Source organism: Eleutherodactylus coqui, chromosome 4 (assembly GCF_035609145.1).
Source record: "Eleutherodactylus coqui strain aEleCoq1 chromosome 4, aEleCoq1.hap1, whole genome shotgun sequence".
In the NCBI taxonomy this organism is placed as follows: domain Eukaryota; kingdom Metazoa; phylum Chordata; class Amphibia; order Anura; family Eleutherodactylidae; genus Eleutherodactylus; species Eleutherodactylus coqui.
The window spans coordinates 194,316,682-194,341,500 of record NC_089840.1 but is presented as its reverse complement, the minus strand read 5'-3'; the positions used below and the strand labels follow the sequence as shown (position 1 = coordinate 194,341,500).

General features: G+C 42.2%; 1 protein-coding gene across 1 annotated transcript in view; it reads right to left on the bottom strand.

Moving 5' to 3' along the window:
* COL13A1 (collagen type XIII alpha 1 chain) overlaps positions 1 to 24,819 on the bottom strand; it is a 265,902-nt gene that overhangs the window by 209,416 nt on the left and 31,667 nt on the right. Inside the window, exon 2 of the mRNA XM_066601620.1 lies at positions 21,448 to 21,517. Coding sequence (XP_066457717.1) covers positions 21,448 to 21,517 — 70 coding nt within the window. The remainder of the gene's footprint in view (positions 1 to 21,447; positions 21,518 to 24,819) is intronic.

Here is a 24,819-nt window from a genome sequence, read left to right as displayed (position 1 = left end):
CTATGATAATGGTACGATAGATATGAGATAGATAGATAGATAGATAGATAGATAGATAGATAGATAGATAGATAGATAGATAGATAGATAGATAGATAGATAGATAGATAGATAGATAGATAGATAGCCTGTTACCCCAAAAAGAAGCCCTACCAGGATTTGTCAGGATTTTTGGGGAGGTTTGAAATATAAGCCCTACTCCAAAAATAAGCTCTAACTGCATTACATAAAAAAAAGAAATGCATTACCAAGCAGGCTCGATCCAGGTCCCTCTTGCTGCTCTTCGGAGCCCCGACACGCTTCTTGCAGTCCTCGGCCGCCCACAGATCACTTCCTGGTTACGGGATTCATAAATCCCACCTCCCAGAAGTGATGGCTCTGATTGGTTCTTGAGTACTGCTCAGCCAAGCGATTCAGCACTTGATGAACCAATGCGATGGCTGTGATTGGTTCATTGAGCGCTGCATTGATTAGTTCTTTGACAACTGCTTAGCCAATCAATGCAGTGCTCGATGAACCAATCACAGCCATCACATTGGTTCATCGAGTGCTGAATCGAGCAGCGCTCGAGAACCAATCAGAGCCATCACTTTCTGGAGGCAGAATTAATGAATTCCGTAACCAGGAAGTGATCTTCTGTGGGGGGGCTGAGGACTGCAAGAAGCATGTTGGAACTCTGCAGAGGAACAGGAGGGACCAGGACCGAGTCTGCTGGGTAAATTTAATAAAACATTCCCCAAAAATAAGACCTATTGCCTCTTTTGGGGCAAAAATTTATATAAGACAGGGTCTTATTTTCGGGAAAACACAGTAGATAGATGGATAGATATGAGATAGATAGATAGATAGATATGAGATAGATAGATAGAGGCCATTTTCGACAGGATGACTTGTCAGGCACAAATGCCCGCCAAGTCGTCCCCCAGAGATAACCATTCCTGTACTGTTACATAGAAATGAGCATCACTAGTGAATGCAGGTGGAGCAGCCGAGATTGTTACAGCTTGCTTGCCTCTATTCATAGTAAACAGACAGTCATTCATAAGTAAGCGACTGCCTGTTTACACGGCTGTTCCCCTGTTCAGTTTTAGCATGCAGTAACTGAATGACGAACGAAAAGAAAACAAATTCTCGCTCGTCATTCAGTCAGGGCTGCATTTACACTGAACCATAATTGTTCAGATTCCCGCTGGATGCAGAAATCTGGACGATTTCTTGGTCCGTGTAAAAGGGCTCTAATACGTCAGAATCTTGTCTGTGGGACTATATTTAGTCAAAACAGAGTTCTTCATAGAGACATACCCAGTAAATAAGAGTTGCAATGAAGAAAACAAGACACCTTCCTGTCTGGGCACTAAAGGCCTATTAATACAAAACGATTATCACTAAAAATTCGCTCAAAGGCAATCTTTTGAGTGATAATCATTGTGTGTTTACATAGCAAGATGATCGCTCAAAATTGAACGGCAGTTTGAGTGACAGTTTTGAGCATTCACTTTGCATAAGCTCTTAAGTAGCTAATTAGGTACTTGAGAGTTTATTAGTGTGTAAATGAAGGATCCCACTTTATACAAAAGACAGCTGCAGCGCTGTTTTCTGCATGAATGACAGCTGAGAGCTGCCCCTGATTGGTCCCTGCGCTGAGCCAATCAGAGGCAGCGCTCACTCACCCATTCATGAATTCATCAATGGGTAAGTGAGAGCTGCCTCTGATTGGTGAGGCTGTGACCAATCAGAGGCAGCTCATTCAGCAGGCGGGGATTTTAAATCCCCGGCTGCTGAATACTACTCAGAGCAGTTCAGGAGAACTGCCGGCCGGCCGCGGCTGAACTCCGTCTGCCGGGACCAGGTGAGTATATATATATTTTTTGTTTTTACACATTTCTGGATGAATTTCCGGGAAGGGCTTATATTTTTAAGCCCTTCCCGAAAATTCATCGTGAGATCGCCCGCAGCCCATTACTTTCAATGGAGCCAGCTGTATTGCCGGCTCCATTGAATTCAATGCGCTGGACAGCTCCAGCCCGTTTCTAATGAAACGCGGCTAGGAGCAGTTTTTTCAGGCGATTTTTCGGCCCCGGTCACGCGATTTGCGGATGCGCATCCGTCATGCGATCCGCAAATCGTGGGAAAAAACGCCCGTGTGACAAAGGCCTATGACCGCAGTACTTGAGCAAGAGCAATTAGGTAAATAATATATATTTATGGGAAAGGAGACAGAATGATCATCAAAGCAAGTGCAGTTTTATTGAACTTCTACCATTAATGATCAGGAAGGAAAACACCTTCTTAAAGTGGAGTAATAAAAACTATTTTAATACTTTGCAATACTTTGTAGTTGTGTAAAGCTAGTCTAAATACAGTCATTTTAAGCAGTGTAATATTCCATGAGACAATAACATATCATTAAGATTTTAATTGCATTCTACCTAATATAACAGGTTTTGACACAATCATGTTTCCCTAATAAAACAGGGTCCAGCAGAAGACAACCTCATTTAGAACTGACATTGGAGACAATCAATTGTTAACTAGGGCCCATTTCTAAAAGGATGATTCACTTCTAGACCTTATTGATATTTACTGTGTTAAGATTTAACAAAGATTACAACGCAACTCAAAGCGGGAGCGCAAATGTATTCTATAGATGTAGAGAGGACCCTCAGAATTATTTCCTCAGGCAGGCCCAAGTAAACCTATTATCTGATGTTGCTACCATATGTAATGGCGATAACATAGTTTTGTACACAACAAGCTGTCATTTAGGCTTCTTTCCCACGAGCGTATATCAGCCCACCGTTTTACGCAGATATACGCTGTGATCTGATGCATTGGACTCCAATGCATCAGATGACATGGCTGTATTCCAGTGACGTAAAAGTGTTCGGCCGGCCAATATAGTGCCAGGTGTTTTTACGTCAGGCCCAAAAGATAGTCCTAGAACTCCTATGGAAGCCTTTGGCAGCGACCGGAGAAGAGAGGTATGAGAGAGTTTAGCAGTGTTACTGCTAAACTCTCTTCTTCTCTCCTCCCCTCCGGCTGATCACAATGGGAGGGGCGTAGCTCTACCCCCATCCTGCCTCCTCCCAATGCAATCCGCCGGACGAGAGGAGAGGGAGGAGGTGAGCCGGCGAGTGGGGGGGAGGGGTTGGGAAGGAGTGACGACATGGCAGCCTCGGTGTATATGCGCCGAGGTCCATGCCGTCTGAACGGCTGCACAAACATTAAATTCGTGCGCCCATTCACAAGCTTTTACGCCACAGATGGTAGCGTATATCGGCCAGCCATGAAAACGGCGGCTGATATACGCTCGTGTGAAAGAATTGACAAAAATTTACAAATTTTTTTTTGTTTGTTTCAAAGCCGTGTAAGACCTGTGGGTAATGATTACAGTGATGCAAGCCTTAGCAGTTTCTGGAGCATTTCTTGATGCACCACCCATGTTCTGAAAATACATTTAAACCACATAAGCAGGGATGGGCGATCTGGCATAAAATTAAAATCTATTTTTATTTTTTTCAACTTTTCAATTTTTTAATTTAACCTAAAATTTTTTCTTTTCTTGCTAAACAAGCTAAAAATACTAAAACATATACCGGTATATATATTTTGCCAAGGGACACACATAAGGAACAATTCCTTAATATATGGTGAATGGAACGATACTAATAACTAGTACTTATGAAAGAACTGTGCATACAATTCCCTTATGTAAAAGAATGGGGTACAAACTTTTGTTACATACATATTCAGACTTCACCCCCCTCCTCCAGCACCCCATGTAATATTCACACATACCCATCATTTCAGCCCCCATATGCTGTCCAACCCTTACATCACAGTCTCCCACGTACTGTACCCCTCCTCATCATAGACCCCCATATACTATGCACAGCTCTCCCAGTCATCCCAGCTCCCATGTATTCTTTCTTCATCACAGCTCCCCATGTACTGTCCTCTCCCCCTCATCACATCCCCCATATACTATCCTCTCTCCTCAGTCATCACAACCCCATATACTGTCCTCTTCCCCATCATCACATCCTCCATATACTGTCCTTTTTTCCTTTCATTACAGCCCCCATATATTGTCCTACCATCCCCACAGTCATTACAGCTGCATATACTGTCTCTCCTCTCTTTGGTCATACAGCTCTTTTCCTCTCGGCGGTGCTGTTCTGTACAAGATGCTGATGAGTTGGCAGGTAGTGCAGAAATCAAGAATAGTCTTGTTTGGCCAAACCTCAGCCAAACAGTGCAAAGCTAGTGCAGAAACCTAGTGCTAACTGGCCGAACCTCACCCAATCAGTGCAAGGCTAGTGTAAAATACCAGTGCCGATTTGTCAAACCTCACCCAATCAGTGCAAGGCTAGTGCACAAACCTAGTGCTGATTGGCTGAGGCTCAGGCAATCGGCTCTGAGTTTAACTCCTGCACCGTCCAGAATCCTGCACACCTGCAACCTGATTTTAGCTCTACCCGCAGCAGGCGGGGCTAATATCGATTTTCACGATTCTGACTTTCATCACAATTAATCTGATTAATTATCCAGCCCATTATATAAGTAATTAAACCCAGACAATTGTATACATAAATACAAGTAAATTTTTAAAGGTCCTTCAAAACAAAAGACACTTTCTATTCTAATTTAACATTTTATGGGCAAACTCAAAGACTTCGGCATGAAAGGCTGATCTGATTTCAGGCTTGAGAGCCACCTCATGTTCTGATCTTGACAGTCAAGAAGAGAAGACGTCTCTGAGATGTTGGATTGAGTAACTATTTTGGAACGGCTCCAGTATTGCACATAAGTTCAGCGATACCCATCTATCACTGGCAAGCCAAAGAATCCATACCAATAGTGAGACAAGTACAGCCACCCGCTGATAGCAGACATGCAGGAAATCTAACTCTTTACAATATATCTTCATCCTGTAAAGCACTAAAATGACTCTTAAAATAGGCATTAGTGCTATCTTCACCTGGAAATTTGGGTGTGACATTATGTCAAGTGTCAGCTTCCTAAGAGAAGGCTCCCAGGGTCTTGTGTAGCAAACCATTATCATGTTCTATATATAAAAACACAAGGTCAAAAATATCTATTGTTCCTTGTCACTCCTCCTGACAGTCTGCATGAAAGCTTATTTCTTCTGCATTCAGAGTTTAAAATAGGTTTATCCCGTGTGTAAGAAATTGTTATTTCTAGTGATATGTGTCACGGCTCATTTGTAGCTTCAGAAGAAAGACGCTGTAGGGATTTGACCATTTAAAAGTAAAAATGTTAAAAATTGAATTATTGAAAGCAGTGAGCCAAAAGTGAGGAAATGTTAATGAGCAAATCATGGACAGTGACCTTTTCTAAATACTGCAGGTTTTTGGAAAATGTCAAGGACTTTATTCATTTCACAATTTTGTATGTGAGCATCAACAGAGTTACGGAAGAGTACATATGGGGATTGAACACACATACAAATCAGCGGCTGCTGCTTCTTACAGCCTCTGCATCCTGACTCATTTAGGGAGGTCACAAGCTGGATATCTGTTCTATCACATCCATACGGACCAGTAGGACTTATGAAAGGAGATTGTCAAATGAGATATCCCCTCTAGAAGGTCCTATATTATGGAAGATTAAAGACAGTGGGGCCGATTTATCATCATAGTTATGACAGTTTTTTGGCATAAATACTTTGAAAAAATATTGCATTCAGATCAAACGCCATATTTATGAAGCCCCTTTACCGCATTTATTTTTAGATGTGTGTGTTGAGGGGCTTCAGAATTCTACATTTCTTTGTGCCAATGCCACAATCATAAAGAAGGTGTGCTCCTTCGCAGCGGAAGGGGCAATGCACCAGTATTAAATGGGTTTTGCCAAGATTCACTTTTATCATCTACCCACAGGATAGGTGATAAAAGTCTGATCAGTAGGGGTCTCACAATGTGAAGGACATTTAATGGAGCAGCCATCAGCCCTGTTGAAATGAATGGAACGACACATGTGTAGCTGCCACTCAATTCAGTTTCCATGTCACTGTGGATGGGTTCAGTGAGCCCACAGTAACATGAAGAGGGGGATAACGGACCACTGATCTCGGTATCGGTGGGAGGCTCAGTGGTGAAACCTCCCCACCGATCAGACTTTGATCGACTATTCATTGGATAGGTGATAAAAGTCAAACTTGGCACAAGCTTTATAATAAATCTCCTCCAATGAACTAAGATAAAGAAAATATATACACATGTGTTATAAGAAATCTGGCAGTGTCTACTTAGAGATTATTCACACAACATAGTATGTAAGGCTGAAAAAAGACACAAGTCCATGCAGTTCAGCCTATTACCCCAAAATGTTGATGCAAAGGAAGGCAAACCCCCCCCCCCAATGACGTAGAAGCCAATTTTCCTCATTTAAGAGAAAAAAAATTCCTTCCCGACTCCAATCTGGCAATCGGAATAATCCCCGGATCACCGAACCTCTGAAGCTATTAGTGATTATAACATATAATATTAAATCGCTCAAGAAAGGTGTCCAGGCCTCTCTTAAACTCCATGTGTTGACTTTATTTGCAACTGTCAGCACATGGCCCCACTACAGTCCATGGGGCTAAACAGATAAGCGTTTTTTTTATATACAGACTGTAAGGGGAAAAAAATCCAAAAATGTCCTATTCTGGTTCAACTCCTTGGATGACAGTCACCCATTCAAGTCAATAGGGGTGCAAAAAAAAATGGATGGCACACGGATCAGACATGGACATAAAAAAGGGGGACATACAATGCATATGGATGTATATATGGACATACACATGCATTAAGACCTGTCTGTTTTTCCCGCACCAAAATCAGACACCCTCATGTGAAAAAAGCTTTACTGTATAGAAAACCTAGGTGATACCAAATGTTGCACATGCTTAAAACTCCAATGTCTTACTGATTTTCCACTTAAGGAGTAGGAAAAAGCTAACTAACCTTCTAATCCTTTACATCAACATTAGACAGGAACATAACAGGAGAAACAGCACTATAAGCAGAAAACATTTAGGGATAATGGCACAAAAAATTCTTCAACCTAAGTAATTACAAAGATTTCCTTCAACTAGAGTACAATAAAATCCGCATGAGATTCTGTCAATCCTTCCTTTGAGAACAATTTTCCTCCATGGTCTTCCAGTGTTCGGTAGCAGCTGCCATTCAATGGACCATAGAGTAGTTTTAGTTTCAGTTAGTAATAAGGTCATATCATGGCCCATGTACATTTATACGTAATTAGAAAGTATCCATAATTACAGGAAGGTAAATTGTTTCCATGTGAATGAGAGATGCAACTCTAGAAAATAGATCTTGTCTGTGGAAATAGTCAAAAACCATGAAAATGGTTTGACGAAACTTGGTCTTAAAGAGTCTTGGCTTTGTCACCCCATTTTCTATTACATTATCCTTTTTGTGTGAGAAGCAGGAGAGTTACGGCTAATGGAAATATTGAGCTACTTCCACAGTTCCATGTATATGTTCTTTAATCGGCTACATATGGTTTTAATGTTTTCTCTCTTAACAATAACAGAACTAAGATCCACCACTTACTTTGAAAGGTTTCATCTTAATAGTCTACATACAGTATTGTTTACTGTCTTCATCATTAGTTCTACTCAAGTACTATACTTTGGCAGACATGGCACATAAGGAGTGCCAAATCTTCATGAGCAAAACAATAATTGTTCTTTGGGCCTGGGATCTGGTTATTAAGGCCGCCTGCACATGGGCGGGTCGGATTCCGCAAACAGAAACCTGCAGCGGAATCTGACCCTGTGCCCGGCCGGCATCCACGCGGAAGTCTTTTTGCTGTACTATGGATGGTCCACAACCACAACCTTTCCACAATGTCATTGCATAAGAGCCGTGGATCGGACGGCTTCCTTTGAGTCCACACAGAATCGCCGCATGCTGCGATTTCTTCTCCGTGAACGGAAAAATCGCAATCGACTTCCTCTAATGGAGATGAAATCGCGATTTGCCATATCATGCTATCGGCTGTATTTGCTGTGGAATCTGGAGGCGGACGCCCGCTCCGGATTCCACAATGCAAATCTGCCCGTGTGCAAGCGGTCTTAGTTAGTGATGGAATCCTTGAAGTGCTTATGTTTGGCATGAAGTTATGTAGTCCTCAGGAACGGCTACAATTAAAGAGATGAAACACAGGTTCAGCAGCAAGATATGAGCATAATGGTTGTTTCCCACTCTGCGAATATTATCAATACAGCTTGAAGCTGGAGTAAAAGTTATACCGCCACATATCACGTTATCACCAATTACATCATGTACTATTTTTTTTTGTGACTCGACCTCCTCTTTGTTATATTCATCACAAGATCTTTCCACAATCTGCTTGTTGCGGTCATCGCAGCCAGGAAGCAGGTCCGCAGTGACATTGTGGCGTCAGCCCTACATCCTCTTGGTATCATCTCACTTTCAGCAACATCCACTTCCTAAGGCCTCGGTCACACGGGCGATTTTTCCTGCGATTTGCGCATGCGATCTGCGATCTTTTAGAACTATTGCTTTGCAATGGTATCGGACACATGGGCGCTTTTTATGCGCTTGTCCGATAAATTATAGGACACAAGAAATCGCAGATCGCGCCTATCTACGATCTGCGATTCCTTGTGTTCTATTATATGCGCTCAATGGGGCTGGCGGCAGCAGCGCCGACCCCATTGAGAACATATACTACAGAAATCATTCTCCTCTGCCACAGCTGTAACAGCTGTGGCAGAGAAGAATGATGTTCGCCCATTGAATTCAATGGAGCCGGCAATACAGCCAGCTCCATTGAAAGCAATGGGCTGCGAGCGAGCGCTAGATGAATTTTCGGGAAGGGCTTAAAAATATAAGCCCTTCCCTGAAAAGCATCCAAAAATGTGTAAAAATAAAAAAATATTTATACTCACCTTGTCCGTGCAGCCGGAGTTCAGCCGCAGTTCTCCTGAACTGCTCTGGGTAGTATTCAGCAGCCGGGGATTTAAAATCCCCGCCAGCTGAATGGGCTGCCTCTGATTGGTCACAGCCCTCACCAATCAGAGGCAGCTCTCACTCACCCATTCATGATTTTTAACCCCTAGTTCCTAACATACGGGCGGGTGGGTGGGACTTCCTCGCTGTCTCCGTCTTCTTCTCTTCTGCTCCTTCTTCCTTCTGCTGCTGACTGAAACTCCTCCTCCTGCTTTTCCCGCACTTTCTAACTGCCTCCCCCCTTTACTCCTCACTATTCTTCCCCCCCCCCTCTTACACTACTGTTAACCCTAGCCTCCCCGTTAACCCCGTCATGTGCTGCCGACATATATGCGCCTGCGGCTGATATTCCGGCGCTTCTTTATTAATGTTTTTTTCTGCATTTACCAATTGCATGCATATCTGTCCTTTTACGTCCCATCCGGATGAGATGTAACACGACTAAGCAGTTGTGTGTCTTGAAGCTCCAGAGTCGAATGCAATATCAGTATCAGAAACCCCTCGCGTACCAAGTGCCATTTATAATACTGGTGTCTTATTATCCGGCAGAGTGAATTTTAGGCCCATTCATACACTGGAACCTTGGTGCAACTAATACTTATAAATCCCCTATAGCTACAGTATGCTGCAGCTGCTTCTAAGCTGACGATTACTGTTGATCTTGTCTGATCATGACCTAGCACTCATTAATTTTATATAACATCTCCTTTTTTTCTCATTAAGAGTCTTTCACCAATATTTTTTTCACTATAATGTACTGAAATAAACTTTTTTTTTTACATCCAGTAAAGTTTGAAATATGAAAACTACTGCTGATACAATTGTAATCCGAAACATGAACTTCATAAGAAAATGACATCAGTGAAAATCTCCCCACCACAAAATACCCACCCTCAAGCAAGTGAAGAAAGTAGGGGGAGAAAGCGAAACCAATCCCCTGAATACGTCCTGTACATCCAGGGTTGTCATCTAAGATAAAATCTCTATAGTATGATTTTTCATAAAGCAGCAGTTTAAGGCCCCTTTTGACCGGATTGACACGAGTGTAAGCGTCTTTGCATAGCTATTTGTGATGCCTTTTTGCAAAATGTGTGTTGCATTTTTGCGTGCGTTTTAGCATATTTAACTATTCATCTTGCGCAATTGCGCATGCAAATACACGCATCCATGCTCTCAGCTATTGAAATGGACAATTAGTTTAACGTATTCGAGATGTGTTCTTTTCCTGCACAAGTGCGCAAGAAAATAGAGCATGTTGCGGGTTTTTTTCCCGTGTGGCCGAATTGTGCTGAAAAATACACGCTTGTGAATGAACCCACTAAAATCATTGGGTTCTATTCTCTGTGTATTGCGCATGCAAAATTTTCATGAGTAAATGTGCACACAAAATACGGCTGCATGAATCCGCCTTTGGCCTGTTTCACACGAGCTACAAAATTGCACAATTTTGTAGCGATGCAACATTACTACAAAATGCATGTATGTGAAGCCCATAGTTTCCAACTTTTGATCAACCCGAGACTATTTTTAGGTGAGCCGAGACAAAACAACTAGTGGATAGTATGTAAATTATTGCTCACCACCCTGTTAGTAGTGTTTTCACGGAACAACTGGTGTTTGCGTTTGCTCTTTCAAGAGATTAGTCATCCTATGTAAATGTAAAACTATCTTTATTCACCTGTCTCTTCCATTCCAAGAATGATAGCACTGAGATAGAGCACTAAATTAAAAGCTGAGCTTGGAATAATGATTCCAAAATAAAATCTTTATATCTAACCAAAAGTCCATTCCTTATCAGCTCCACATTGCTCATGACTAGAGACGAGCGAACGTGCTCGTTCAGAGCAATTACTCGAGCGTGTATCGCTATTTTCGAGTAACTGCCTATTCGGGCAAAAAGATTCAGGGGCAGCAGGGTGGAGCGGGGGGTTGCGGGGGTGAGAGAGCTCCCCTCTGTTCCCCCCTGCTACCTCCCGCACCAGCCTGCCGCCCCCCGAATCTTTTCGCCCGATTAGGTAATTACTCGAAAATAGCGATACTTGCTCAAGTAATTGCTCTAAACGAGCACGTTCGCTTATCTCTACTCATGACACAATGTGCCGGATTATCAGGGACCACCACAGGGAAACTCTTACGTAATCCAAAGCAAAACCTCTACACAGGACCTGTATGGATTTGGGCACTCCACAGAATGGTTGGGTTAGAAGGGACCTCCAGGGCCATCCTGCTCAATGCAAAATTTACGAAGGCCGGATTCACATCTGTGTTGGAATATCCAGCCAAAGGTACCATCGCAGATCCGGCTGCAAATGCCAGAAGAAAAAGTGCTACATGCAGCACCTTGTCTTCTGTCTCAAAACCAAGCAGCTGGGCGGAAAATGAGAGCGGACTCCATTATAGTCAATGGGGTCCGCCTGGAGGTGTTCATTTTGATCCACAAACGGAACCATTCGCCTGGACAGCGCAGTTGTGAAAACACCCTACATCATCCCAGACATTTGTCTTTCCAGCCTTTTTTTGAAGACTTCAATTGAAGCAGAACTCACCACCTCCCATGGCAACTTGTTCCACTAATTCATCACCCGCACTGTCTAATATCTAATCTGTGTCTCCTCCCTTTCAGTTTCATCCCATTGCTTCTAGTCTTTCCTTGTGTAAATGAGAATAGAGCTGATCCCTCTGCACTGTGACAGCCCTTCAGATATTTGTAGACAGCTATTAAGTCTCCTCTCAGCCTTCTTTTTTGCAAGCCATTCCTAAGGCCAGTTATTCAGAATACTCCATACTCTACCCTTATGGTTTGTATGATGTGAGCTGCCCAGATATAACCCATATACTGTCTATGGTGTAATGATCTAATATCATAGTCATGCAGAAAATGAAAACCATCCATAGACAAATGCATCCTAATGTCCAAACCACTCATTTACCAGCAGTGATTCCTTATAGGCAGAAGTATGAGCGTCATCTGTGTGCAACGCTTCTCAAATGTGCCCAACGAAAGAGCTTGATGTGGCCATAGGCATAATCCCAGCAGCTGTCATTGTTTAATAAAACTTCATGCATGAAGTCAGGGGTACGGAGTCAATACCTTCTTACACTCGCTGTAGCATATTTGTTGGTCTATTTGAGTGACTGTGCTCCTCAACCACACAACAGGTGACCGTCACCGACTGTCAATGCAAGCGACTAAAATTAACAATATGTGGTTACTGCGGACACTATAGGAACTGGATCAAGGGCATTCATCTAGTTCTTATATGCATGGGTTTGTAGGTTTTCTTTACATCTAGAAAAATGGAATAAAATCAGTTTGGACATGGAAGTAAAGTAAATAATGTAATGCGGGGAGCCGTTATTCTGCACATTCACATCTCATTTTTCTTTTTGTCATATTTATTTAGACTTTTTGCTTATTATGCATTTTCCCTCGTACTCAGAAAGTGAAATCCATATCCTGATTGCCCGTGGATATAACTTATTATTAACTATGAATATTTTACCAACAACTTCTATATTCCACAGTGCAGGCTATATCCGAACCCAGTGGGATAGCATACGGCACAGTTATACTGTACATTATTGTGATAAATAGAAAATAGCTTTTTTGCACTTTCATTTTACTGATTCTATGGAAAATGAATTAACTATAATTGTTCAAAATAAGAAAACTATTATACTCAAAGGCCACTTACAGACAAAGTATTTTAGTCCATATTTGGTATAGGATTTGCGAACCATAATGCGGAGCTAATGTAAATTTATGTATCTACTCACATGGCCATATTTTTCATGTCCGTTTTTTAAAAACGCAGCATGTCCTATTTTTTTGCGTATTTGCATTCTTTTCTACTGGGCAAATACGGGTCTATATTTACCCAGTAGAAAATATAATATGTGGAGGCAAATATTCATCAAATAGTGATGACGTACGGTTGTAGCGTCATCTATAACACTTCCAACTGTCTATAGGTTTAATAGAAAACCAGAATTAGAAAGCAGTAACTACTATGTATCATCAATGGTGCACAGAAAATCTCCCCCGTGGACTGTAAAGACCAAATATATCTGGCTTTTTGGCACAGGTTTGCCAGGAGACATCCGGATCCTACTATAATGAAAAGCTTAGTGAACAGCATTTTAATTAAATATGTGTAAAAATAACAAATTGGAGTCAGGAAGGAATTTTTTTTTCCTTAAATAGGAAAATTGGCTTCTACCTCATTGGATGTTTTGCCTTCCTCTGGATCAACATTGGGAAGTAATAGGTGGAACTGGGTGGATTAGGGTCTTTTTTTAGTCTTACATACTATGTTACTATAATCTCACATACTGACATTTTAGATGTGCCACCACTCCCAGGCCAATGGTTTCATAGTACCCCACTGTGTCAACCTGTAAGCACATGACATGTGGCCATGGCAGTCAATCACCGACCACAGAGGCAAGGTACTGTCCATTCTGACATCAATGTTGCAGTCCGTGATTGACTGCTACCAGGGGCGTAACTATAGAGAGTGCAGGGGATGCGGTTGCACCTGGGCCCAGGAGCTTTAGGGGCCCATAAGGCCTCTCTTCTCCATATAGGGAGCCCAGTACTTTGAATAAAGCATTATAGTTGGGGGCCCTGTTACAGGTTTTACATTGGGGCCCAGAAGCTTCAAGTTATGTCTCTGTGCAGCATGGTTTAGGTATGGGTACGGGTACAGATACAGATAGAGGGGGGCCCCAGCTCACCTTTTGCATTAAGGCCCCTGAGCCTTTACTTACGCCCCTGACTGCTACTATTGCATGTTAAATGGAATTTCCCACTGACATCCTGTCGATGTATCATCTTACTATTGTAGTTTATCATTTATTTCTATTTTTGAAAATGGCCCCAACATATTCACTTACTGGTGGCCTATTTGCAATTTTGTTTTGGAAATCAATTTCCAATGGTAACATCCAAGGGTGACACTTGGAAGAGGTGGTCATGCTTGCGCTTTCTCTTGGCTCCCTGTATGGTTCTATGGGTAATATCGGGCACTTGTACATGTGCTGTAGCAGCCATAACACTGATGCATGGAGCTCATTGGCCTAACGATTCAAAAGGAGTCTCTTCTTTTAAAAACTCATTTAGTCTAGTACAAAAATATTATATATAATCCTACTGCACTGAAGAAGTACACCCAGCCTGCCCACATTTTCAACAGAGATCCCAAAAGTACGAGAAACAATAGAGACAAACTGTGCAAAAGTAAGTATTTTTCCAAAATTATACACAGATTTGTTTAACCCCTTAAGGACCAAGCACCGTGGCAGAAATATGGTTTGGGATTAAAGCTCCTGCTCCTGCAATGTAGTCACAGCCAAGGTCCCCGAGAAGAAGGCAGAAATGGTTTCTAAACGCTTCTTCCATCTCTCTTGTCAGCTACAGAGCACTGAATGAGTGCTATGTCGTAAATAGACCGTTGGGTGCCCCCTGCCACGGCAGAGCTGCAGGGTCCTACTAAATCCAGATCAGCTCTGTTAGTGACTTCTGTCACTAGAGGGGGATATTTTCCCTTGTAATTGGGGCTCCTATGGATGCCCCAGCTACAGTGGAAAAGTGTGAAATAAGAAAAAAGACAATGTGAGCCGCAGAAGTCTTATATGACGTGATGGGGCATAGATTTTAAGAGAAATATTTACAAAAAAAAGTAAAAAATAATTACAGAATAAAATAATAAAAATTGTTTATATATAAAGAAGAAAGTGACCCACCACAAATGCCAACCTAAACTGTCTCCATATGCACCCTGTAATCTGAGACCATACAAATCATATATCAAAACATCCGAAACAAAATGAGGAACCCATTCTTGTACTTTATGTTAGTGTAAATATACTCATTTTAAAAATAAACAACTATAAATTTAAAAAAAAATCTTTTTTTCTTAGCTGTTTGCCCCTATACAAAAATAAATAAATAAAATGAAAAAATATATATAAATAATAGTCCTATATGTTACAGAAAAAAAACCGCAGCAAAGACAATTTTGATAGCTGAAGAAAAAAAAATAGAAAAGTAAAACTGCCCCTTACATAAATCCCTTTAGGACTAAAACACCCTGGTCCTTAATGATGTAGCCTACATATGGTTATGATAAAAACAGACACTGGATTCTGGGAAAAGCCCTTTAAGTTCGACACCTTTTTGCATTGGTCTTGTAAGCAACGACTGCCAGAAGATCACAGAAATACTCGCATTAGAGGAGTATTAGATTAGATTATTATTAGAGTATTAGATTAGTAAAGCGAGTATGATCTGGTTATTATTACCCATATGCATTTCGCATGTGTGGGTAGCCTTAACAACCCCTTTAATATTTTGTATATAGTGAAGTTTGAGAAAAAAAATATGTATCCTATATACCCCTAGGTCCAAGTGAATGCACATTGATTCATCTTCTGGAGCCCTTAGGCTTGATTCACACAGGCATATTTGTGCAGCATATAAGCCCTGATTTATACGCTGATTGATTTCAATGGATTGGTTCACATGTGTGCATTTCGTTCACACAAAAAATGCAGCATGCTCTATTTTTGCGCATATTATGGCTTCAACGTACGATTGCGTTAAGCAATACCTTCGCCTCCTATGCTATTTTTTGGCACAGTGAACAAGTGTATTTTGCGCTCATGCCTGTGCAAATACTGAATGGAACTCCCCTGCCCTAATTTAAATGGCTAATTAGCCCAACACGGTGCCAGCGATGCACAAAAATAGTCCATATGTAATTAACGTAACTTAATAGCCCATTAAAATCATTGGGAGCATACTAACGCTTAATTTTTTTTGCGCGCACAACTATCCAGTTCCTGTGTGCAGAAAAAAAGGCAAAAACATATGCAAAGTCAAGCTGCAAAAAAGCGATAACGCACACGTAAATGCACTTCTGCCCATGTGAATGAGCCCTTTGTGGGCTTTCACACGGGACAAAGGTAATGAGCTGTGGAATATTCAGCCATGTGGAAAAATCTGCATGTCTAGCGTACAGATTTTGATGCAAAATTAAAAAAGGCAGTTTTCTGCCAGCAATGCCATGTCAAAATCTACATTTAGGGTGGCCTCACACGGGCGTAAGCACATATATGCTCACTATCGTGAGGCATATGTGCACTATGCAGAGCACACGATCGTAGGCTATTGTGCCCGGATTGGCATATTTTACTGTACTTTACTGCACTGCTGGAACCGCTCACATCAGCGCAGTCCTAGCAGTGCCATGTTTGAGTAGGCGGGCCAGCCTACTTAGTAGGTGGGTCAGCTGACTTGGTAAGCGGGTCAGCTGAATCAGTAGGCGGATCAGCTGACCTAGTAGGCCCAGGTGCTATCGTTTAGCCCCACAAAATCACGCAATTCTGTGCACGATTTTGTGCACATGGGGGCTTTTGGTGCACAATTGCACGCGAAATTAGAGCATGGTGCGTTTTTTTTCCTGCGCTCAAAATGTGTGGAAAAACGCATAAAGGAACCCATTGAAGCCAATGCGTTCTATATGCTGTGCTCATGTGAGGCCGTTCTAAGGCCGCGTGTACATGAACGGGTGGAATTCCACATGCCTGCAGCAGAATCTGACCCTGTACCCGGCCGGCGTCCGCACATACCTGTCATTTTGTCTTTTCTTCTGTGCTGTGGATGGTCCGCACGGCTCGCCATCGGACACGCACAGTATGTTTTTTTTTCTTAATTTTGCTCTTCCCGCATCATTGCCAAAAAAATTAACTCTTTCCAATCCACTGTCTGATGTCTTCCTACATTCTGATTGAAGCTTCTACAGCTCCAATGTCAGAAGACATCCGACAGGGTATTCTTACCATCTATTGCCAGCCACTCCGCTGTTGGAGCCTCTGGCGCACACACACTGGCTTTAGCCAGCAGATGGCACCGTTGTATAATAGCAAAATAAAACCCGCATTTTAGGAAACCCTGAATCCAAAATTGGATTGGAAAGGGTTAAAGGTTATGATTTCATATGATAAGACCTTGTGTAATCTAATCATGAATCATGAAATAACAAAAGACAAAACCTCAGACAATGGCGGCGATGGTAAGAAGTAACCCGGCCGACACAAGAGGTCAGACTGCTGCACCGAACCACACGTAAATATCATTACATCCGAGTGCTTTGTAAAGAACCTGGTTTTGCTGAATATTAAGCCAGAGAGGTCGGGTCACTGCAGAAATGACCCCGATTACCACTAAGGTTTTACTCCTGTCAAAGTTTAGCCACAAACACAAACTGCATTAAGAAAAACTGTTTTACTAGAAATATAACCTTAAGATTTAAAGGCTCAACACTCCAAAGTTGTAGGGGGAATAAGCTGAGCATAAAATTGTGTTCCTGTAGTTGTATGAACAGTTAAGGGTCAGTTGTAAAGCTAAAATCAGATACTCCTCTAACAATATACATATTATAGAATCTGTTCTTAGGGACTGTGGCCGGTGGTCGACACCATTGACTTACTGAATCTTCATCCCATGCAGTTTATTTGGAGGTGGGATGAAAATACTAACAACGACCTGTCCGTCTGTTTGTGAGTGAGTAGTGAGTGGGTTTGTAAGTGACTTACATGCTCGCCCCTGATCACATGATGGTGACATCATCAAAAGTCCTTTGTCCCCAGTGAGAAGGTTAAATAGTCCACCCATGATCACATAACAGTGACATCATCACAAGTCCTGTACACACATGGCTGCTGTCCGGCTAGGTGTTCATTAGTATTCCATAGCAACTGAGGCCGCAGGGGGTTTGTAGTCCGTTCGTAATCTGCACAACGATACAGGACCTTCGATGACGTCACTGTCATGTTATTAGGGGTGGAGCATGTAAGTCATTCACTCGGGATTAGCATCACCATCATGTGATCAGGGGGCGGAGCATGATGGTGACGTCATCACAGGTCCTTCATCTCCGTGCTGTGCTGCTTCTGATCCCTGTTGTATGGGATGAACAATGTATGTAGCAGTGCTGTGTGTGACTTGCATGTAGCAGAGCTGTGTGTGTGACGTGCATGTACCAGAGTTGTGTGGCGCATTGTGCCACCAGAAACACTGGTACTATAATTTCCTATTAATTACTGGTATATCCATATAGATCACTGGATGTATAATGTCCATAGAGCCCAACTATATGTAAGATACCAATGTCCTGCATTCACCCGTGCCTTTGCCTGCTTTCAGTGCTTGGGAATTGAAGGGGTTACATTTTATACTTAAACATATTAAAAAAGATCTAGTTTAAAGGTATGACACTTATTTAAAGGGGTTTTGTCATTAGAAAAAAGATAAATACTTACCTATCCCTCCTCAGGCAGTCTTCTTACTGCATCTTCACCTCCCCGATCTTCTCCTGGCTCCTCCAATCCCTCGGGTCACCTCACCTCCAGTCAGCTGGAACCTCTTCTTCCTGTTTTAGAGCGTCCATTGTCTGCAGTTCACTTCCTGCAGGCCAGTGAACGCTATGAGTGACGTAGCAGGGGATTCTGAATTCTCTGCAGCCTGCCTTAGTGCACATTCATGATATATCGCCACTAGTGTCTCATATAGTATATAAAACACTAGTGGTGAGACATGGCACATGCACAGTTGTGCTAAAGCAGGCTGTTGAGGATTTGGCATTCTCTGCTAGGCGGTGAACGCTACGCCAATAGTGACCGGGTATATTGACCTGCTGGAAGCAGAATGCCGGCAATGTACGCTTCGTCACAGGAAGAAGAGGATCCGGCCATCTGGAGGTGACGTGACCCGGAGAACTGCAGGAGCCAGGAGTAGATCGGTGAGGTGAAGATCTGATAAGAAGGTTGCCTGGGGAGGAGTAGGTAAGTGACAGAACCCCTTTAAGACTCTTCTTAACTTGTAAGGAATGTAAAGTTGGATTGGAAAGTAAAAAGGAACCCTAGTGTCAGAAAGTAAAAAGGAATTATAGTGTCAACTGCCAGAGGTATAAGGAAACTGATTTTGCTCAGAGCAGCACAGATTAGGTGCAGCACTAAGTGGATACACATATTAAAATGTTACGTTAGGAACACTGTAAGTTACTTTAAAACAGCTATTAACTGTCTTTCAAGACTCTTGGTATGAAAATGAATCAGAATAACCTGCAATGCATGTAAAAAGTCAATACCCCATAATGGCATGTAGCATAATACTCAATACCCCATAATGGCAAAAGAGAATAGAATCTTTGAAATCTTTGTACATTTTTTAAAATGAAAAACTAACTTTTTGCATTGACATAAGTATTCACACCCTGCACTCAGCGCTTATTTAAAGCACTTTTGCCAATGATTACAGCCTCCAGTCTTCTTGGGTAGGATGCCACAAGGTTTGCACACCATTCACAGAGTTGTCCCTAAGCCACTTCTGTATTGTCTTTGCTGTGTGCTTAGGGTCATTGTCTTGTTGGAAGGTGAACCTTCTGCCCGGTCTGAAGGTCTTTGTGCTCTGGCTCAAGTTTTCATTAAGAATATCTCTGTATTTTGCTCCATTTGCCACAACATAACAAAAAGTAAAAAAAGTGAAACTGTCTGAAGACTTTCCAAATGCAGTGTATATCGTTTTATACCAGTTCAGATTGTGACATCAGTATGTAAAATTGGTGTGTTGCCACTTTAAATCCTGGTGGGATCGCCGATGTAACAGAAGTGGAAGGGCAGCTGCACCATGTTGTGTGACTCAGCCAGGTAGAGGAAGCAACAGAGTTAAGACACATCAGGGAGCTGCTCCTGAGGGCTGGGCAGTTGAGGGTGAGAGTCCTGGGCTGTGGATGTGTTCAGTCTTATGGAGACTACACAGTTACCAGAAAAGGTGCAGAAGCTTCCAGTACCTCAAAGCCTGACCACTAATACTGTGCCTGACCATGTGCAGACAAAGCGGGGAAAGGAAATGAGTGCCCAACAGGACACTTAGAGACTGTGATCGCTAACTCTAGTGGATTACTATTGTTGTGGCACCCATCATCAATCTCTGCAGTGGAGGTAAGACCCCATGGTCCAAACCCCCAGTGGCTAATGCCCAGGATGAGAGCGTAGAGAACCACCCAAACCTGCCAGAAGTCCTGGTAAATTTTAAGAAAGTGCATATTAGAAAACTAACTAAAAAACTAACCAAATTGTTGCTTTAGTTATACCATACGTCACAAAATGAAACTATTACATTTGTATCATTACAGACATTCACTTTAACCCTTTCCAATCCAATTTTGAATTCAGGGTTTCATAAAAGGCTTTCTCTTTTTGCTGTTATACAACAGTGCCATCTGCTGGCTAAAGCCAGTGAGTATGCATCAGAGAGACAATGGAGTGGCTGGCAATAGACAATAAGAATACCCTGTTGGACGTCTTCTGACATTTGAGCTGTACAAGCTTCAATCAGAATGTAGGAAGACGACAAGACAGTGGATTGGAAAAGGTTAATGTGAAAGGTGCTAGTCCTGTTCCTGGGACCCCCAACACACTGCTGATTCAGCCAGGGAAATTAGCCATTGGCTGCTCATTTCTCCTGCTGCCTCAAGTACAGGGAAAATGTAGTATTGCATGAGGCAATTGCAATATAGAACTGTGCATCTCATATACAATATGGGTGGACAATATCCACGAGAGGGAGACCCCCCTCTATTGCATTCAACAGGCAAAAATGAAAACAACAAATAGCTATAGCTATTGGTGCACCACTCCAAAAGAGACTGACCAATATCACAGCAGGAATGAAGAAAGTGGAGGCTGCACTTCCCAGTGAAAAAAAAAACTGCTTCTTATTCCACCACCTGCAAGGTTTCAACCCAAATGAGCCTAATAGGTCATATGAAAATCACATAAGCACAGTTTTATGCCTTCATGGACTGAAAGTGTCCATTAGGATAAGTGGAAAAGGCACACAATGAACTAGGTGGACCTAAGGATGGCCATACACATTAGCACTAGATCGATTTTGGCAAGTCTAGCCAATGAACTAATATGGATAAGGGCCTTCCAACTCCCTTGAAGGCAAATATCAGGGAAGATCAGTTGGATTTCATCTGCCAGATCCTTTTGTTCTCTTGAGATAAGTCGCTGCCAGAAGGTGTCTGACATCGGCTTTCTCTTCTTCATACATTCACAATACACGCACACTTGGCCAAGTGTGCATGTGAAGAGAGGTTACGGATGAGATAGTGGTCAGATGAATGAGTGTTCAGCTGACAGCTATCTAAAATGTATGGGCAGCCTAAAACCTGGACAAGACTTGGGGCAACTAGACAATTCTTTTAACTTTATAGAAGGTTACAGCATGTGTACAGCTCACGTATTTACCCGCTATGATTATATTGATGGAGAATCTCTTTATGCATATATACATGAAGGCTATACATGAGTTATATACTTTATTAATTAGAAGCACATAATCATCGTATGAGAAGATGCAGGTTCTTACCAGGCGGACACAGGCATTTAACACTCGTGTCTCTTACTTCTCGAAGTCTTGGCAGCTGAGATTTCAGTTTCTGCAGGGAATGGAAGAGAAATATATTTAGGTTTCATTAACGGAAACATTAATAGAGCACGGCTCATTTATACTGACGTGACCAAAATTATGTTAACACATCTGGAAGAAGAATGAACAGCAGACTAGAAGAAGAACAATATACAGTTCTGCACTCATGTTGGCGCCTATTCAGGTTCATGCTTCTTGTAAGTCTAATTAGTCTCACCAGTTCATGAAATGTTCCGTTTCCCTGATCTTAACCAGGATTTAATATGTTAAATTAGATTTTCCTGTCTCTGAGCACCTGCTGATAAACAGATTGAACTAAACAGTCTTTGCACCTCTGGATAGTGCGGGATACTGTTTCCTCCATGACTGGGAGCCAGGCATAGTGAGGGCAGGTGCAGCGCTCCTCTCTTCCCTTTGCATGAATGTGCCAATGTACCTCAAAATACTAGGCTGGCACTCTATTTCAGTCCTAGGATGACGTGAAAATGTGATGTGAGCTTTTCTATATACAGCAAATATGTATTAGGCTGGTTTCCCAGCGCTTCTCAGAAAAACTCCACATTTTTAATGGAACTAAAGTTTCCCTTTAAAGCTTCTACACAGTGAGAGGGTAAAAAATGTTTCCTGTGCTACTTAAGTGTCTGAAGTTTTGATAAAGTAGAAGAACTGACTTCACAGGGAGGACATGGATGCCACCAAATCTCCCGCGGTCCAGGTTAGCCAATACAAGATTGCTTGGAGAATTTAGAAGTTTTTTCCAGTCATTTATTCCAGTACAATAATATACAATCAAGGGTTAAAAGTACTCAAGTATACAACATAACAATATACAAAAAAAGAAAAATTGTTTTAAAAGTAGAAGGGTAACTGGGCAGTGCGCTTTGGGGCCATACTAAGCCATTTCTCAAGCCTAATGAAACGCTCCCCCCCCCCCCCCCCCCCCCACGAAAATCAAGGCCAAAGAGCACTACAAAGTCATGCGACAAAATCAAGATATCGCTGTGAAGAAATAAATCAATATCACACCAAAATCGCAGGGTCAAAGCTACAATATCACTGCGATTTTCTTGTGGCGATATCGCTGTTGTCTGCCTTAGACAGTATTAGTAAATAAGCCTTAGTGTGTTTAATGCTGGGTTCCCACGGGACTGTTTCACCAAGGAAATCTTGCGGTTTTGCCACAGCGAAAAAACGCGAGATTTCCGCGGGATAAGCGCAGCTTCAAAACCTGGTTTTGGAGCGGCTTCACCGCATGCTTTTCCGTTGCGGCCGGCTCTCCCATAGAGAGGAGCGAGGCCGCAACAACAACAACAAAAACAAAAAAAGAATTGACATGCTGTTTCTGGAATCCGTGCCGCAGCGCCGGCTTTGCTGCAAAGGATTTGCCGCCCCATATGGACGAAATTTTTGACAAATCTCGTCCACATGCATGGCCAACCCCGGGATTAGCGGCCGCAGGCGGACTTGCCACAGCGAAATTCCGGAGGGAAATTCCGCGGCAAATCTGCCCTGTGTGAACCCAGCCTTTTTTAAGCAAAGCCCTGTGTGTGAAACCAACCCAGTGAGTGATTTGCAAGTTGAAGAGAGAAATTTTTCGCTGCTGTTACAGTAAAGTCATAAACTCTCCGGGGTTTGTAATAAACTTGCTTTACTTTCTGTTTCTACTTAAAAACAAAAACTTTTTGACTGAATCCTTCATCAGGTTTGTAAAAACCAAATAACATGGATACACATAATTACATTTAGACACAATGGCGCTACAAGAAAGTATAAAGTTCGCAATGTGCTATTGGTTGATTAAAAATGTAATAACATATAAATATGCTTAAAATATGAAGCGCCCATTCTTTCCTTTTGTCCTACTATATACCCTATTAATATCGAGAGATCTTAAAGAGATTTCCAAACTACTTTCATAGCACTCTATAGAGGAAAAAAGCAGCTACTACCCCCTTCCCTGAAAATAAGACACTGTCTTATATTAATTTTTGCCCCCAACGAGGCACAGCGTCTTATTTTCGGGAGTGTCTTGTACACACCTAGCCCGCAGCGTCTGAGTCCCTGGTGCTTGTCTCCAGCACTGCGGCAGGCTGCTGAGTCCTCAGCTTTGACACAGCACTTTATTTTTGGTGACATGGCTTTGAATACCCCGCCTCAAGCAATCAAGCACTGTGATTGGATCACGAGCGCCATTGCTCAGCCACAGCGCTTGTGATCTAATCACAGCACTCGCTTGCTGGAGGCGCGGTATTCAAAGCCCCGTCACCAGAAAGAGAGGGCTATGTCAACGCTGAGGACATGGCAGACTGCCGCAGGACCGAGACCAGTGAGTATTCCTTTTTTTGTTTTCATGGAGTTTAAAATTGATTAGAAATCCCAGAATATAGCGGATCAAAAGAGAAATTTGTACTCTGTTACTTGATTACAGTGATTTCTTTTGGACAGTGATTTCATAACAATTTTTTTTGGAGTGAGAGATAAAAAAATCTACATGTAGCCCTAGCTTAATATTTACTGAGTGTCATAATCACGCATAAGTTAGCCACACAAAAAAAAATCACGGCTAACTGTGCTAAAAATTGCATAAATGAACGATTTTCCGCTATCAAGTCCTGAGCTTAAATAGCGGTTAAATTACCAATTCACACAATTGGGAGTTGCGTGTTGCTTTAAAAAAGTGCTGCTGCTCTTAGAGGAGAGAAAGCAATGAAAGGAAGCCCTGGGGAACCCTCTTCCTTGCCGCGGTGCTTCATTTCAGCAAGGCTGGAGGGATTCCCCAACAGCTAGCCTGGAGGGATTCCCCAAAAAATGCATGAACAAGAGCCTGGAATTCCCTCGGCCGGCATAAATATTTATAATGGCTCAATAGAGCAAGCTGACATGGTTTAGCAGCGCCAGCCCTCTAGCTCCCTCCCTTTGCCAGTGTGAATAAGCTTTAGAAGTATTTATGCCGGCTGAAGGAATTCTGGGTACGGCGTCTATACACCTCACCCAGCCATGTGAATGGGCAAGAAAACATGAGATTTAGCCGCAAATTGGTCGCGGCCTCCTCACGTATATGTATTTTTTGGCCACGATGCGGACGGACAAAAAGTCCATAACCCGTGTGAACGAGGCCTCTATCAGTAATTATATGGCTGCTGTCTTTGATTTTAGAAGTAAAAATAGGATTTAAAAAAAAATAAAAAATTATTGGATCTAGAAGTAAAAACATACATTAACCCTTTCCAATCTACCGTCTGACGTCAAAAGACATTAGGATTTAAAGCTATACAGCTCTGATGTTGGAAGACGTTCGTCGGGGTACTCTTA